The sequence below is a fragment of the Mustela erminea genome, chromosome 19, assembly GCF_009829155.1.
Source record: "Mustela erminea isolate mMusErm1 chromosome 19, mMusErm1.Pri, whole genome shotgun sequence".
NCBI lineage: Eukaryota > Metazoa > Chordata > Mammalia > Carnivora > Mustelidae > Mustela > Mustela erminea.
In genome coordinates this window covers 13,290,939-13,305,469 of record NC_045632.1, presented here as the reverse complement: position 1 = coordinate 13,305,469, position 14,531 = coordinate 13,290,939, and the positions used below count along the sequence as shown (strand labels likewise).

General features: G+C 47.0%; 1 protein-coding gene across 6 annotated transcripts in view; it reads left to right on the top strand.

Moving 5' to 3' along the window:
- Positions 1-3,503: 3,503 nt before the first annotated feature.
- LOC116579347 (zinc finger protein 271-like) overlaps positions 3,504-14,531 on the top strand; it is a 55,388-nt gene continuing 44,360 nt past the window's right edge. The window contains exons 1-3 of one of the 6 annotated variants that reach the window (XR_004281231.1): positions 3,504-3,750; positions 6,108-6,468; positions 11,766-14,523. Coding sequence is in view for 2 of the 6 variants with exons in the window: in XM_032324593.1 (XP_032180484.1) it covers positions 3,718-3,750; positions 6,108-6,401 (327 nt within the window). In the remaining 4 variants the exon portion in view is untranslated. Of the gene's footprint in view, positions 3,751-6,107; positions 6,469-11,765; positions 14,524-14,531 lie in introns of those variants that run through there. The other 5 variants (XR_004281234.1, XM_032324593.1, XM_032324588.1 and 2 more) reach the window with 5 other exon arrangements.

Here is a 14,531-nt window from a genome sequence, read left to right as displayed (position 1 = left end):
TGCATCGGGCTTTCTGCTCAGCGGGGAGCCTGCATCCCCCTCTCTCTGCCTATCTCTCTGCCTACTTGTGACCTCTCTCTCTCAAATAAATAAATAAAATCTTCTTTTAAGATTTTATTTATTTGAGAGAGGGAGAGAGAGAGAGCTCAAGCAGGGGGAGGGGTGGGGGAGAGGGAGAAGCAGATTCCCCACTGAGCAGGAAACCTGACACAGGGCTTGGTCCTAGAACCCCAGGGTCATGACCTGAGCCCAAGGCAGACACTTAACTGGTCCAGGTTACTGAGCCACCCAGGTGCCCCTAAACATGACATTTCAATTTCCCTCTCATTTTAACTGTTCTGGGTATCATAAATTTCCTCCTTAAGTCTCCAAAGTGGTGCTAAAATTAGTGAAGGAAACCACATTCAAAACGGACCTTTAATGGGGCACCTGGGTGGCTCAATCTTAAGCATTTGACTCTTGATTTTGGCTCAGGTCATGAACTTGGGATCATGAGATCTAGCCCCTGTCTCTCCCTCTCCCCTCCCCCACTTCTCTCTCTCGCCCAAATAAATAAATAAGAACTATTTAAAAAAAAAATGGAGCATTTACACAGGGAGGAATGAATAAGCAGCCGGAAATAGCAATATTATTTTTACTTGACAAGGGAGGTTGCTTTCTCAGTAGGAATTTAATCTGCTTTGAACCAAAAGGATGGTGCCCCAGCAACCACACACTAACCAGGGCCACCACATAGCCAATGAAACATTGTCACAACTAGAAATTCATTTTTTTCAATAAACCTTTATTGAGAGCAAACCTCCCCATGCTTCTCTTAAACCCTTATAAAAGCTGACTTTCCTTCTATATCTTCAGACTTGCTTGTGATTTGCCCTGCTGTCCTGAAATTCTTCTGTCATTCCTTTTTTTTTCTTCTTCTTTTTTTTTTCTTCTGTCATTCCTGAATAAACTCAATTTGCTAGTAAAATGACTGGCTGTTTACTTTGAAGGATGACAGCAGCATTGTTCAATACTTTCAAGAATGAAAAGGTCAAAATTTGGAGATAAAAGCCACAGAATGACCAGCCACATTAGTCTAGCAGAGTCACGTGCTCAGTTTGATTCTATCCTTTCCCACTTCTTAAGGTTTCTTCTAAAAGTACTCTGAGGGGCGCCTGGGTGGCTCAGTGGGTTAAAGCCTCTGCCTTCAGCTCAGGTCAAGATCCCAGGGTCCTGGGATCAAGCCCCGCATCGGTCTCTCTGCTCCGCAGGGAGCCTGATTCCTCCTCTCTCTCTCCCTCTGGCTGCCTCTCTCCCTACTTGTGATCTGTCTGTCAAATGAATAAATAAAATATATTTTAAAAAGTACTCTGAGATTATGATTGTTTCTAAGCTTTTATCAATGTGTAGGAAGATGGAATGTGGCTTTCCCCATAGTTACCCTGCCACTGTCTTGAAGTAGCTCAATAAATGTTATGAAATGCTTCCAAAAATGTGCATAGCTCAATAAATGTTATGAAATGCTTCCCAAAATGTGCATTTCACCACTGTTTTTGGAGATAACTTCAATTCCTAAAGTGACACTAATGCCAGTGCCTCAAGAAAGAAGAGCCAGTTCCCAGCAAGGAGGTGAGTTCATCGGGTTCATGTAACCCCCCCTTTTTTTTTAAGATTTTATTTATTTATTTGACGGAGAGAGAGATCACAAGCAGACAGAGAGGCAGGCAGAGAGAGAGGGAGAAGCAGGCTCCCCGCTGAGGCAGAGGCTTAACCCACTGAACCACTCAGGCACCCCCATATAACCCTTTATTTTAGGGCTCAGATTCTCCCTTTGCACACTTGCTCCAACTGCAAATGGCAACAAGTGTTCAGTACCCAAAACAGCATTGGTTAAAATGCACTATGTTTGGGATGATGTCAGACTCTTGAAAGGAATTGAGTACATGGAAATATATGGATAAAAGTGTTGGCTCAGTCGGTTAAGCATCTATCTTCGGCTCAGGTCATGATCCCAGGGTCCTGGGATCCAGTCCCTCATTGGGCTCCTTGCTCAGCTACTTCCTCTGCCTGCTGCTCCCTGTGCTTATGTGCAATTTCTCTCTAACAAATAAATAAAATCTTAAAAAAAAATGTTCCTCAATTGGGGCGCCTGGGTGGCTCAGTGGGTTAAAGCCTCTGCCTTCGGCTCAGGTCATGATCCCAGGGTCCTGGCATCGAGCCCCACATGGAGCTCTCTGCTTGGCAGGGAGCCTGCTTCCTCCTCTCTCTCTCTGCCTGCCTTTCCCCCTACTTGTGATCTCTGCCTGTCAAATAAATAAATAAATAAATATTTAAAAAAAAATGTTCCTCAATAGATGGGACACAATCACAATACAGGCAAGAGAGTTTTAGTGTGGAACCAGAGGCTAACTGCATCACTGTCCTTGAAATTCAGTGTGACCTACCATCCTTGTCCTTAAATGTCAACAGACCTCTAAGGGGTGTGAAAGAGGAAACCATTGGCCCAAATGCAGTCACTTCGGCTAGACCATGTCATCAAACCAGGGCATAATACCAAAGCACACTGCCCTTTTAACTTCCCCCAGAAATAGTTTATGAGCCCATTCAGGGATTTTCTGGTTAGTACCAAAAAGACAATCTACATAGATGGGGTCTCTCCACCCCCCCCCCCAAAGAAAGATGAGGGATTCTAACAAGACTCTCTCGTTCCTACAGTAAGGTGACCTCATCTGACATAATCCCTTTTTATCTGTTTATGATATTCTTGTCCAACCTTTAAAAACCTTTCCTTTCCTGTAGCGTTTTGGAGCTCCCCTCTACTTGCCAGATGGAATACTGCCCAATCCGCAAATGGATGAATAAAGCGAACAGTTTACAAAGTACTGGGCTAAATTTTTTTAAAAAGATTTTATTTATTTGACGGACAGACCACAAGTAGGCAGAGAGAGAGGGGGGGAAGCAGGCTCCCCACTGAGCAGAGAGCCCGATGTGGGGCTCCATCCCTGGACCCCGAGATCATGATCTGATCCGAAGCCAGAGGCTTAACCCACTGAGCCACCCAGGCGCCCCTGAATTTTTGTTTTTTAACAGGAACTTTTTGAATTCTTCCTAACCAGTCCAAAACTGACTCTAATGTTTCAGGTGGAAGTATTCAATGAACAACATCTTTCTAGCTACGCACAAGCCATTTCTTTTTGAAGCGCTGTACGAAATGATATCCTATTTAAATCAGTAAAAGAATCTGGAAGCACCTAAAATAATAGTTTTCTACCTGGGAAACTGACCGTCATAGAGTCTGAAAAAAGGGCTCTTTTCCGCCTTTGACAAGGAGCAACGCAAGTCCCTGTGGGTAGGAGCCTCACTTCCCAGCATCCCTAAGCGTGCCACGAAACCAAAGCTCCCTTATTCCCGGGGGAGGACGCCCTACCCCAGACCCGGGAGCTCTGGAAGTCACACCACCCGGAAGAGCCCTTGCCGGGAGAACGCAGAGCCAATGAGGGAACAGGACGCTGCACTCTTAGGCGGGCGCATGCGCTGGGGGCGGGACTTCCGGCTACGTTCCCTGCTGTGTATGTATTTATCTTTCTTAGCGTCTGCTTTTCTCTTCAGGTTCCGGAACGCGGGTTCAGGGTCTGGGTGACTGGTCGTGAAGACGCGACGGGAGGCGCGGTCCCCGCCTAACACAGTTCAGGCCGGGTGTCCGCTCCCCTCCGGCCTGCTGCCGGCGCACCGAGTCCGATGGCGGCGGCCGCGCCCATGGACTCGGCTGAGGTAAATGCTTGTCCCCGCCGGCCCCTCTCCCCACACCCCAAAGGCCCGAGCGCGGGGCGCCTGCTCGCGGCCCTGCGGCCCAGGCTCCGGTGTCCGGGACAGGGAGGCGCCGGTGGGCGAGGGCCCGTGTGGGAGCGCCGGCGGGCTGTGTGCGGGAGCGGGCTCGGGGCTGAGGGGCCGCCGGGGCGGGGGCTGCAGGGGGCCCGCGCCACCAACGGGAGACAGCGCGGCTGCATTGGTTATGTCCGGAGCAGTGTGCGGCGCGGCGGGTGAGGCCGGCGCGGTCGCTGTCTGCCGAGACCGTGTCTGCTGGAGGTGAGGGGAGGTAGTCTAACCCGGGTGTCAGGGAGCTTTCTCGGGCCGCGGAGAAGCGCAGCCGCCGGGGGTGAGCGCGCAGGCAGGGCGCGCAGCAGGAGGGACTCCCGGTGGTCGCTGGTAGTGGCCCTGTCCGCCGCCGTGTCCGCCCTGGATGTTGGAGAACCGGCTGCTGTTGGTCTGTTTTCGGAGAAGGGCTGAGGCGAATTGTGGGTGTCGCAGGGGAGAGGAGAACGGGGGGGAGTGAGGGGAACCCCGGGGCTTTTGGTCGGTGACGCTTGAAGAGAAAACTGCAGACACTTTACCCGCAGAGATGTTGTTTCTGTGGGAGCGACAGGGAACAGCGATTGGGACCGAAGAACCCGAGTCAAAGCAGTAGCCAGTGCGGAGAAGAGGAGGGAGGTCATGCTTTTTATGGGGGAAGGGGCGAAGTCGGGAAGGCTGTTACCAACTCTGAGGCGACGGGAGTAAGGTGGGAGTCGTGTCTTCCCGGTGGCTGACTGTTGGGTGGGTGATCGGGAAAGACTGTCTTTCTGGATCTGTGCTAGTGAAGGAGTGTGCCCATTCCAGGTCAAGTCACTGTCTTCCTCTTCCGTTTGCCGTTGATCACTGTGACAGTGCCTGAGAGCTCCCTCTGCTGCAACCTCCTGACTCCATTTTAGTGAAGTTTGCAGTTAGTGATTTTCACAGTTCCTAGCAGCTGAACGAACGGAAGCTCCCATTAACTGGATTAAAGGTAGCGTAGGTTGATTTTTCTGGGGGATGTCCTACATTGTTTTGACATTGTTTACAGTCTCAGATGTGTCAGAGAAGTGTGAGTCATGGAATAACTAGGGAGCTGGATGGCAAAGCTTGGGACAGTAGGGAAAGTTTCCGATGGAGGGTTTGAAAAGTGATGGCTGTGATGTGGACCCGGGTGGAGATTTGGATCCCATTTCAGAACAGAACACAGAGTGTAATGACAAAGCTGCTAGTAGGTTCAGTATCCTACTACGTTGTGTGGAAGAATGGTTGTCTTGGGCAGCATGTGGTGGTGGTTGTCGGGCATTGTCACCATGGGTGAAGGAGAGAGAAAGATCTGGCTGATGATGGCCAAGGTTGCTTGGGATGATTGGAAGAGATGGCTGAGGACATTGAAAATTGAGACAAGATGACAGTGAGACTGGGGCTGTTCTCTTTTCCGTGTTCTAGGGCTTCAGCAGAATTTTGTGGTCAGCTTTTACCATGTCTGGGGTGTTTCAGAGTCTTCGTGCCAGAAAAGGTCTGGGGCAAATGTGATTTGTGGTTCTCTGTGCCTGGCAGGGAGACCATTAGTGCTGGGGTTTTCACGAAGGTTCAGTAGAGAATGGTTGGTTCTTGATTGTCGAGGGCCGGCATGGGCAGCAGAGAAGTAGAAGATGGTGTAGGAGGATCCTAGGTTGACAGTGGTTGTGAGTGTCGTACTGCAGGGAGGATTAGAGGCAGGTGAGGAGGCTTCTCAGCAGTATTTGAGGCTTTCCCTCAGTTGGGATCCATGGGAGTACTGGGGTGGTAGTGGAACCTGTTTGTGTTTGTCACACATCTATTGGTTGTCAAGTGACAAGGACAAGTGTGAGTCAAGGGAGAATCCTTTGGAAGGTGTGGGCTCTCATCTGTGGGGTCTGAAGACATGAGAAAGGTACAGTCTACAGAATCATGTAGACCTGGAGAGGAAGTGTGAGCTAAGGGCCTCAGAGTCCTGGTATTGAAGACTTCCTGGCAGAGCAGGGCCTATAATTGGCTGTCTTGAGGGCATGACCTGGGAGACTCCATGGGAATATCCTGGCAGGGGGATGGGACTTGCAGGCCACATTGCTTCCATGCGTCCCCTGCATGTTATTGCTGAGCACTGAACAGTGATTGGTGGGAAGGTGAGAGGAGAGCAGCATTAGGAACAGCAGGACATGGTGTTTATCTGAGGAGGGGAGCTGGGCTGGCAGGAGAGACTGGGGTGGGTGTGTGGGTTGGCTGGTGAGTTCTCAGAGAGAGAATGCTGAGGGTTCCATGTTTTCCTTTCATGGTAGTGTGGTGTGACCTTTGAGGACGTGGCCGTGTACTTCTCCTGGAAGGAGTGGTGGCTTCTTGATGAGGCTCAGAGACGGCTGTACCACCATGTGATGCTGGAGAACTTTGCACTTGTATCGTCACTGGGTAAGGCCCTCGGCGTCCCCTTGACCTGCCCTGGACTCTGTATCCTGCGGACTCCCCTTTTCCATTCTCCAGGGGAGGCTTTGTGCTTCTCTGGTGTGGACTGTGTTCACTGCGTGCTTCCCCAGCTTTCTGGGCAGTTGCTTTTGTTGCTGGCCCTGAGTTGTTGATGTGCCCTTCTGTCTGCCCGCAACCCCAGTACTCGCTGTGCTCAGCCCTGATCGGCTAAGATCGCAGGTCAGTGGTCCTGCATTGAGGCTGATGGAATGCACCTTGCTTGCCCTTTCCTTGGCTGGGACCCTGTATCTAGGTCCATGACTCATCGATGGCCTAGGTTTTGACCCCTCCCTTAGGTGACATTTCCCTGTGCCTGCCTGTGCCTGAAATTGGAGGCATGTACATGTTTACTGCTTATGTGAACCATGGGTTACTTCTCAAGACTGCCCTGTATTGTTCTTGGTTTTTTTCTTGAAGATTGATTTATTTATTTGACAGAGATCACAAGTAGGCAGACAGGCAGGCAGAGAGAGAGGAGGAAGCAGGGTCCCCACAGAGAGAGCCCAATGTGGGGCTCGATCCCAGGACCCTGGGATTATGACCTGAGCTGAAGGCAGAGGCTTTAACCCACTGAGCCACCCAGGTGCCCCTGTCCTGTTTGGTTTTTTTAGTAGTGTTTACATCTCTTCTTCCACCTGCCCCTATCCCATGAGCTTTGTTGAGGTATGATTGACCAATAAGATTATATTATTGAAATTTGATTACATGATAAATTGATATACATTGAGATTAGTGTAATTTAAAAAAAAAAAAAAAAGGGACGCCTGGGTGGCCAGTGGGTTAAAGCCTCTGCCTTTGGCTCAGGTCATGATCCCAGGGTCCCAGGATGGAGCTCCGCATCGGGCTCTCTGCTCTGCAGGGAACCTGTTTCCTCCTCTCTCTCTGCCTGCCTCTCTGCCTACTTGTGATCTCTGTCTGTCAAATAAATAAATAAAATCTTAAAAAAAATTTTTTTAAACAGATTACTGTAAGATTTCTTTTTCTTTTTTTTAAGATTTTATTTATTAATTTTGAGAAAAAGCAGGAGAGGGAATATAAGCAGGGCGAGTGAGATAGGGAGAAGGAAGGAGCCCAGTGCAGGGCTTCATCCCAGGACTCTGCTATCATGTCCTGAGCCAAAGGCAGATGCTCAAAAACTGAGCCACCCAGGCACCCTAATTTCTTTTTTATTTATGTATTTGAGAGAGAGTGAGCACAAGAGTTTATGTGCACATGTGCACAAGTAGAGTGGAGGGGAAAGGAAGAGAAAATCCCAAGCTGACATTCCTGAGAGTGGAGCCTGAGGCGGGGCTTCAGTATCACAACCCAGACATCACAAGTTGAGCCACAACCATGAGTGGGGTGCTAGAACTAGTGCAGTACCCAGGCACCCCTATTTTATAGGATTATTAACAAAGTGAAATTAAAACACACAGTCACTTGACATAATTACATTTTTGTTGGTGGTGGTTCAGAAACTTAGTATCTACCCTGTTAGCCAATTTCAAGTATAGAGTACAATACTAACATTTATAATCAACCTGTTGTACTTACTCATCTTGTCAGTGGATGTGTGTATCCCTGACTGGCATTGCCCCACTTCCCTCAATCCTTAGCTTCTGGCTTTCTATTTTCTGTATCAGTGAGTTTGATTTCTTTCTCTTTTAAGGAATGCTCATATAAGTGGTACCATACAAGGTTTGTATGTTCCTGTGGGGCTGATTTAGCCCTGCATAATGTTTTCCAGGTTTGTCTGTGGAAAGACCAATGTTGCCTTTTTTATGGCTGAATATTCCTGCCCATGTACGTGTGTGTCCTAATTGTTCTTTGTCTCTTTATTTTTTCATTTAAATACAATTTTTTTTTTTTTTTATTTTGTTTTCTTACATAGACTCCATACCCAGTCTGGAGTTTGAACTCACCATCCTGAGATCAAGAGTTGGATGCCCTACCAGCTAAGCTAGCCAGGGCATCCCTTCTTTGTCGCTTTAAACGCTCATACACATCTACTGATATGTCCATATGTTGTCTTTGTGAATAGTACTGCAGTGGATATTCATGCTCGGATTGGTTGTGGAGATACTGATTCTGTTTCTTTGGAATACATACCTAGGAATGGCAGTGGTAGACGGTAGCGCAATTATATTTTCAGATTTTGGTGGGTCTCCCTAATATTTTCTTTTTTTTTTTTTTTTAAGATTTTATTTATTTATTTGACAGAGAGATAGAGATTACAAGTAAGCATACAGAGGGAGAGGGAGAAGTAGGCTCCCCGCTGAGCAAGGAGCCCAATGCGGGGCTCCATCCCAGGACCATGAGACCATGACCTGAGCTGAAGGCAGAGGCTTAACCCACTGAGCCATCTAGGCGCCCCTCCCTCATATTTTCCATAATGACTTCCCTCTTGACCTTCCCAGCAGCAGTAGTATTCCAATGTCATTTTCTTCTGCACGTCCTGACCAGCATGTTACTTGTCTTTTTGGTAATAGCCATGTTAATAGGTACGAGGTGATATCTTGTGGTTTTGTGGTATTTTGGTTTGGCTTTTTAAGATACTTACTTGAGAGAGCAAGAGCATGAGCGGGGAGGAGGGATAGAGGGAGAGGGAGTACTCTCCACTGAGCAGGGAGCCCTACGTCGGATTTGATCCCAGGACCCCGAGATCATGACCTGAGCCAAAAGCAGACAGTTAACTGTCTGAGCCCCCTAGTCTCCCATGGTTTTGGTTTTCATTTACCTGAAGATTCGTGGTTGTGAGCATGTGTTAGCCACTTGTAAATCCTTTTCATTTTTGTGGGTTTCACTGGCTGTGACGCAACTTTTCAATTTGGTATGGTGGTACTTGTAGTTTTTTGCTTTTGTTGAGTATGTTTTAGATGTCCTATTCAAAAAATCACTGGGAGGGGCGCCTGGGTGGCTCAGTGGGTTAGGCAGCTGCCTTCGGCTCAGGTCATGATCTCAGGGTCCTGGGATCGAGTCCCGCATCCGGCTCTCTGCTCAGCGGGGAGCCTGCTTCCCTATCTCTCTCTCTCTCTGGCTGCCTCTCCTTGTGATTTCTCTCTGTCAAATTAATAAATAAAATCTTAAAAAAAAAAAATCACTGGGAGGAATAAGGTTAAGGGGGCTTTTTTTTTTCCTAGGAGTTTTAGGGTTAAAGGTCATATGTTTAAGTATTTAGTCAATTTCAACTTCATTTCCATGTGTATTAAAGGATAGGGATCAAGTTTCATTGTTTTTCCATTTAGATATTTAAATTTCACAGCAATATCTTATTACTATTTTTTAAAGATTTATTTATTTATTTATTTCAGAGAGAGAGCAAGCAGAGAGGGGCTGAGGAAGAGGGAAAATGAATCCAAAGCAGACTCAGCAGTGCGCGTGGAGTCCGGTGCCAGCTTTATCTCAAAACTGGTAGTTCATGACCTGAGGTGAAACCAAGAGTCAGGTGCTCAACAGCGAGCCACCCTGGTGCCCTTCAAAACAGTATTTTAAACATTTATTTATTTTACAGAGAGACAGAGATAATGGCAGGGAAAGGCAGAGGGAGAGGGAGATAGATAGTCCCAAGCAGGCTCTAAGCTGACAGATGCAGGATTGCTCTCATGACCCTGAGATCTTGACCTCACTGAAGTTGAAATTCAACCAAATGTGCCCCCTGGGACTCCGGGTAGATTTCACAATATTATTAAAGAGATTATTCTTCCCTAGTGTAGAATTCTTCCCAAATATCCTTTTGGCATAATTGCCAAAGATTAGTTGACTGTATATACGAATGTTTACTTCTGGAATTTATATTTTGTTCCCTTGAACTCTTTTTAAGCCAGTGTGCTATTATTTTGAATCCAGTAGCTTTGTAATGTAGTTTGAAATCTAAAATATGCTGCCTTCTGCTTTGATCTTTCTGAAGATTGCTTGGGCTTTAGGCTTTGGTTGACTTGGTGGCAGGTGTTCCAGTGTCCCCTGTGGAGCAGGAAGCTGGAGGCTCTTCTGAGCAGGGTCACACACGCACCGTGTGGCTGACAGAGATAATCTCAGCCCTTATTTCTTAGCCACCCCCCATGTCTCTGGTAGCAGTCTGCAGTCGTCTTTTCTGTGTGCTTGTGCCTTTTTAACCTCCACTGTGTACTGCTCAGTCTTAGTGACGCTGTTGCGCCCTCTGAGGGAATGCCATTCAGAGACAACAGTTGAATTGATTTTTTTCGGGGTGAAGAATGGTGTCTTCTAGGGACACCTGGGTGGCTCAATCGGTTAAGCTGCTGCCTTTGGCTCAGATCATGATCCCAGGGTCCTGGGATCAAGTCCTGCATTGGGCTCCTTGCTCTACAGGGAATATGCTTTTCTCTCTGCCTCTGTCTGCCACTCTGCCCTGCTTGTGCACTCGCGCGTGCTCGCTCTTTCTCTGTCTCTCTCACAAATAAAAAATAAATAAAATCTTAAAAAAAAAGAATGGTATCTTCTATTATCCCACCCTGCTGACGTCAGTCACATAAGATGTTTTTCTGTGTCTGAAGTGTCCCGAGCTCTGGGACAGTTTGGTTTTCCTTCATTATTTCTATCTTCCTGGCATCTTGTAGTTGCTCAGGAAGGCTTAAAGGGAGGAGTCCTTTGTGTGTCATAGTATGGCCATACTCCAGCATGACCAGGTATACTCACTGGGGAATAGAAGTGGGGAATGTGTGATATCAGCACTGTTTTCAGACCATACTGGGCACCTTTGTTTGTTTAACCAGAGTTTGGTGTGATTGCTGATGGCCCCATCTTACCTCCATCTCTCCTTCTTACTGTTGACAGTTTGTGGATTCTGGGTTCGACTCCAGTGGTAATTCCACGACATCATCAGTGCTTCTCAGGCCTCCGTGTCTCACCTCTTACTCTCACTGCTTTGTGTGTACCCCAGCATTCACCCCCAAATGTTTTACCATGAGATACTCACATCTTTATTTTTTTTTAATTTCGTAAACCAGATTTTATGTACTAATTTGAGAGAGAATGAGCAAAGGGAATGGCAGAGAGAGAGAGAGGGAGGGAGAACCAGGCTTCCCTGTAAGCCCCAAGCCTGATGTGGGGCTCAATCCTAGAACCTTGGGATATACATGAGCTGAAGGCAGATGCTTAACAGACAGACCCACCCAGGCACCCCCTTCACATGTCCTTAAACTGACATTGAAGATCAGCAGATTTATTTATTCCTGCAGCCTTGTACTTAGACAAATAATGCCAGCAGAACTGGTCCTACACAAACTTGTGTGACGAGAAGTAAGATTTAAACCATGGCTCTCCTCCTTGTGTCATACCCTAGTTTTTTGTCCTTCTAGTGTGCTCTCAACAACTTTTGGGGCCCAGTAATGTACAGCAAGCACTCCTTCAAATGAATTGCATCTCCTTTGCTGGAAAAGCATCTTATACAGTTGTGCCCCTGTGAGACAGATGTGTGTGTGTGATGGGTTCACCCCGCGCTACAGCCAGCACATGTTTTACCAGCATTTCTCTGCCTTCAGGTTGCTGCTGTGGAGCTGAAGATGAGGAGGCCCCCTTTGCACAGAGCACTTCTATAGGTGTGTCCCAGACCAAGAAGCCCAGCTCTGTCTTCCCGGAAGACCCACCCCTGTCAGATGTGTGGTCCTGTCTTGAGAGATATTTTCCACTTGGCTGAGCTCCAGGGGAAAGAAAACAGTCAGAAACGGTTGAGGTGTGGGGCCTGCAGGAAACGATTTTCTTTCACTGTGAAGTTAGAGCAGGAGCAGCAGGAACAGCCCGTGGGAGCAAAAACATTCAGAAGCCGTGTGGACAGGGCCTCTGTTGTCAAGAGCTGGGGATTCGATGGTTTGGGAAAGCCCTTTACCTGTGGAGAGGTTGAGAAGGACTTACTGTCTGGCTCTGGGCATCTGGGGCAAGAGGCCACTCGTACTGGGGAGAAGCCACACACGATCCCCCAGTGCAGGGCAACATTACAGCGTGGAAGCAGTCGTGGCGCTTAGGGAGGATGCAAGAACGCCTTTGGTCCCAAACACACAGATACACGCGACCAGGGTGTCCACCTTGGAGGACAGTCCTTTGTGTGCAGTGTATGGGGGAAAATTTTCAGGTACAAGTCCTTATTTGCCATACACCAGAGATACCATACTGGAAAAAGACATTGTAAGTTTGGGAAATATGGGAAATCAGTTTGGCAGAGGTCAACCCACAGTCAACATGGAAGGACTCACAGTGGATCCAGGCAGTACACGTGCGGCAAATGTGGGAGATTCTTAGGCCACAAATCTGTCCTCCTTCATCCCCAGAGATGGCACAGTGGAGGGAAAAGTTATGTTTGTAGCGGGTGTGCAAAATCTGTTAGCAGTAGCTCAGTGTTGATTATCATAGGATTCAGTCTCGAGAATGGTTATATAAGTGTCGTTGCTGTGCAAAGTCTTTTCCCTCTATGTCTGCCCTCTCACATCATCAGAGAACTCACACATGGGAAAGACTGTATGAGTGCAGTGATTGTGGGAAATGTTTTACCACTAGTTCGATTCTCCGTGCTCACCAGAGAGTTCATACAGCAGAAAGGCCTTATGAGTGCAGTGAATGTGGCAAGTCCTTTATCCGAAGGTATAGCCTCAAAGTACATGTAAAGATTCGCTCAGGTGAAAGGCCTTATAAGTGTAATGAATGTGAGAAATCTTTTAAGTGGAAGTCAACTTTGATTAAACACCAGAGAGTTCACACAGGAGAAAGGCCTTATGAATGCAGTGAATGTGGCAAGTCCTTTGTCCGAAGAAATATTCTCAAAGTACACATAAAGATTCACTCAGGTGAAAAGTCTTATAAGTGTAATGAATGTGGGAAATCTTTAAAATGTAAGTCAACATTGATTAAACACCAGAGAATTCACACAGGAGAGAGGCCTTATGAGTGCAGTGAATGTGGGAAATCTTTTGCCACTAGTTCTGTCCTTCATTGTCACCAGAGAGTTCACACTAGAGAAAGGCCTTATAAGTGCAGTGAATGTGGGAAATCCTTTACCACAAGGTCTGTCCTCCGTGATCACCAGAGAGTTCACACTGGAGAAAGACCTTATGAGTGCAATGAATGTGGGAAATCTTTTACTGCTAATTCGGCCCTCCATTATCACCAGAGAGCTCACACTGGAGAGAGACCTTATGAGTGCAGTGAATGTGGCAAGTCTGTGTCCAAAGAAATAGCCTGAGCGTGCACCTAAAGGTCCACTCAGGTGAAAAGCCTTACAAGTGTAATGGTGTGGGATATCACTGAAGTGTAAGTCAACATTCATTGAACACCAGAGAATTCACACTGGAGACCATCCTCATGAATGCCTTGATTGTGGGAAATCTTTTACTTTGATTGTGGGAAATCTTTTACTTTGAAATCTGCCCTTCATTCCCACCAGAGAGTTCACACTGGAGAACGGCCATGAGTGCAGTGACTGTGGGAAATCTTTTACCACTGCTTCTCACCTTCGTTCTCACAAGAGAGTTCACAATAGTGAAAGGCCTTACAAATGCAGCGAATGTGGCAAGTCTTTTTCCCGAAGGAATAGTCTCAATGTACATATCAAGGTTCACTCAGGTGAAAGGCCTTACAAATGTAATGAATGTGGGAAATCTTTTAGTTCTAGCCATGCCCTCTGGTATCATCGTTAGAGTCACCTTGCAGTAAGTCCTTATGATTGTAGTGATTGTGGGAAATCTTTTAATTGTAGTTTTTATCTCCGTGATCACCAGAGAGTTCGCACTGGAGAAAGGCTTTATAAGTGCAGTGAATGTGGGAAATCTTTCACTTCTCATTCTCTCCTCCATTCTCACCAGAGACTTCACATTGGAAAAAGGCCTTACGAGTGCAGTGAATGTGGCAAATCCTTCTTCCAAAGAAATAACCCTGAATGTACACATAAAGGTTCACTCAGGTGAAAAGCCTTACAAGTGCAATGAATGTGGGAAATTGTTGAAGTACAAGTCAGCCTTCATTCAACACCAGAGAATTCACACAGGAGAAAGGCCTTATGCTTGCTGTGAATGTGGGAAATTTTTTTTCAGTTATGGTGCGCTCAGTTATCACAGAGTTCACACTGGAAAAAGACCTTAGGAGGTGGGGAATCTTTCAGCTAAATTTCCAGTCTCATTCAGCATGAGAAAGTACACAGTAGATAAAGTCTGGGAGGGTGAAAACATGAACTAAAGGGTTCTGTTCTGTAATCTTGCTATGTTGACTCCTGTCCTCTAATGCAGTAGGAGTAGCAGATGATGTCTTTGGGAGGTAATTGC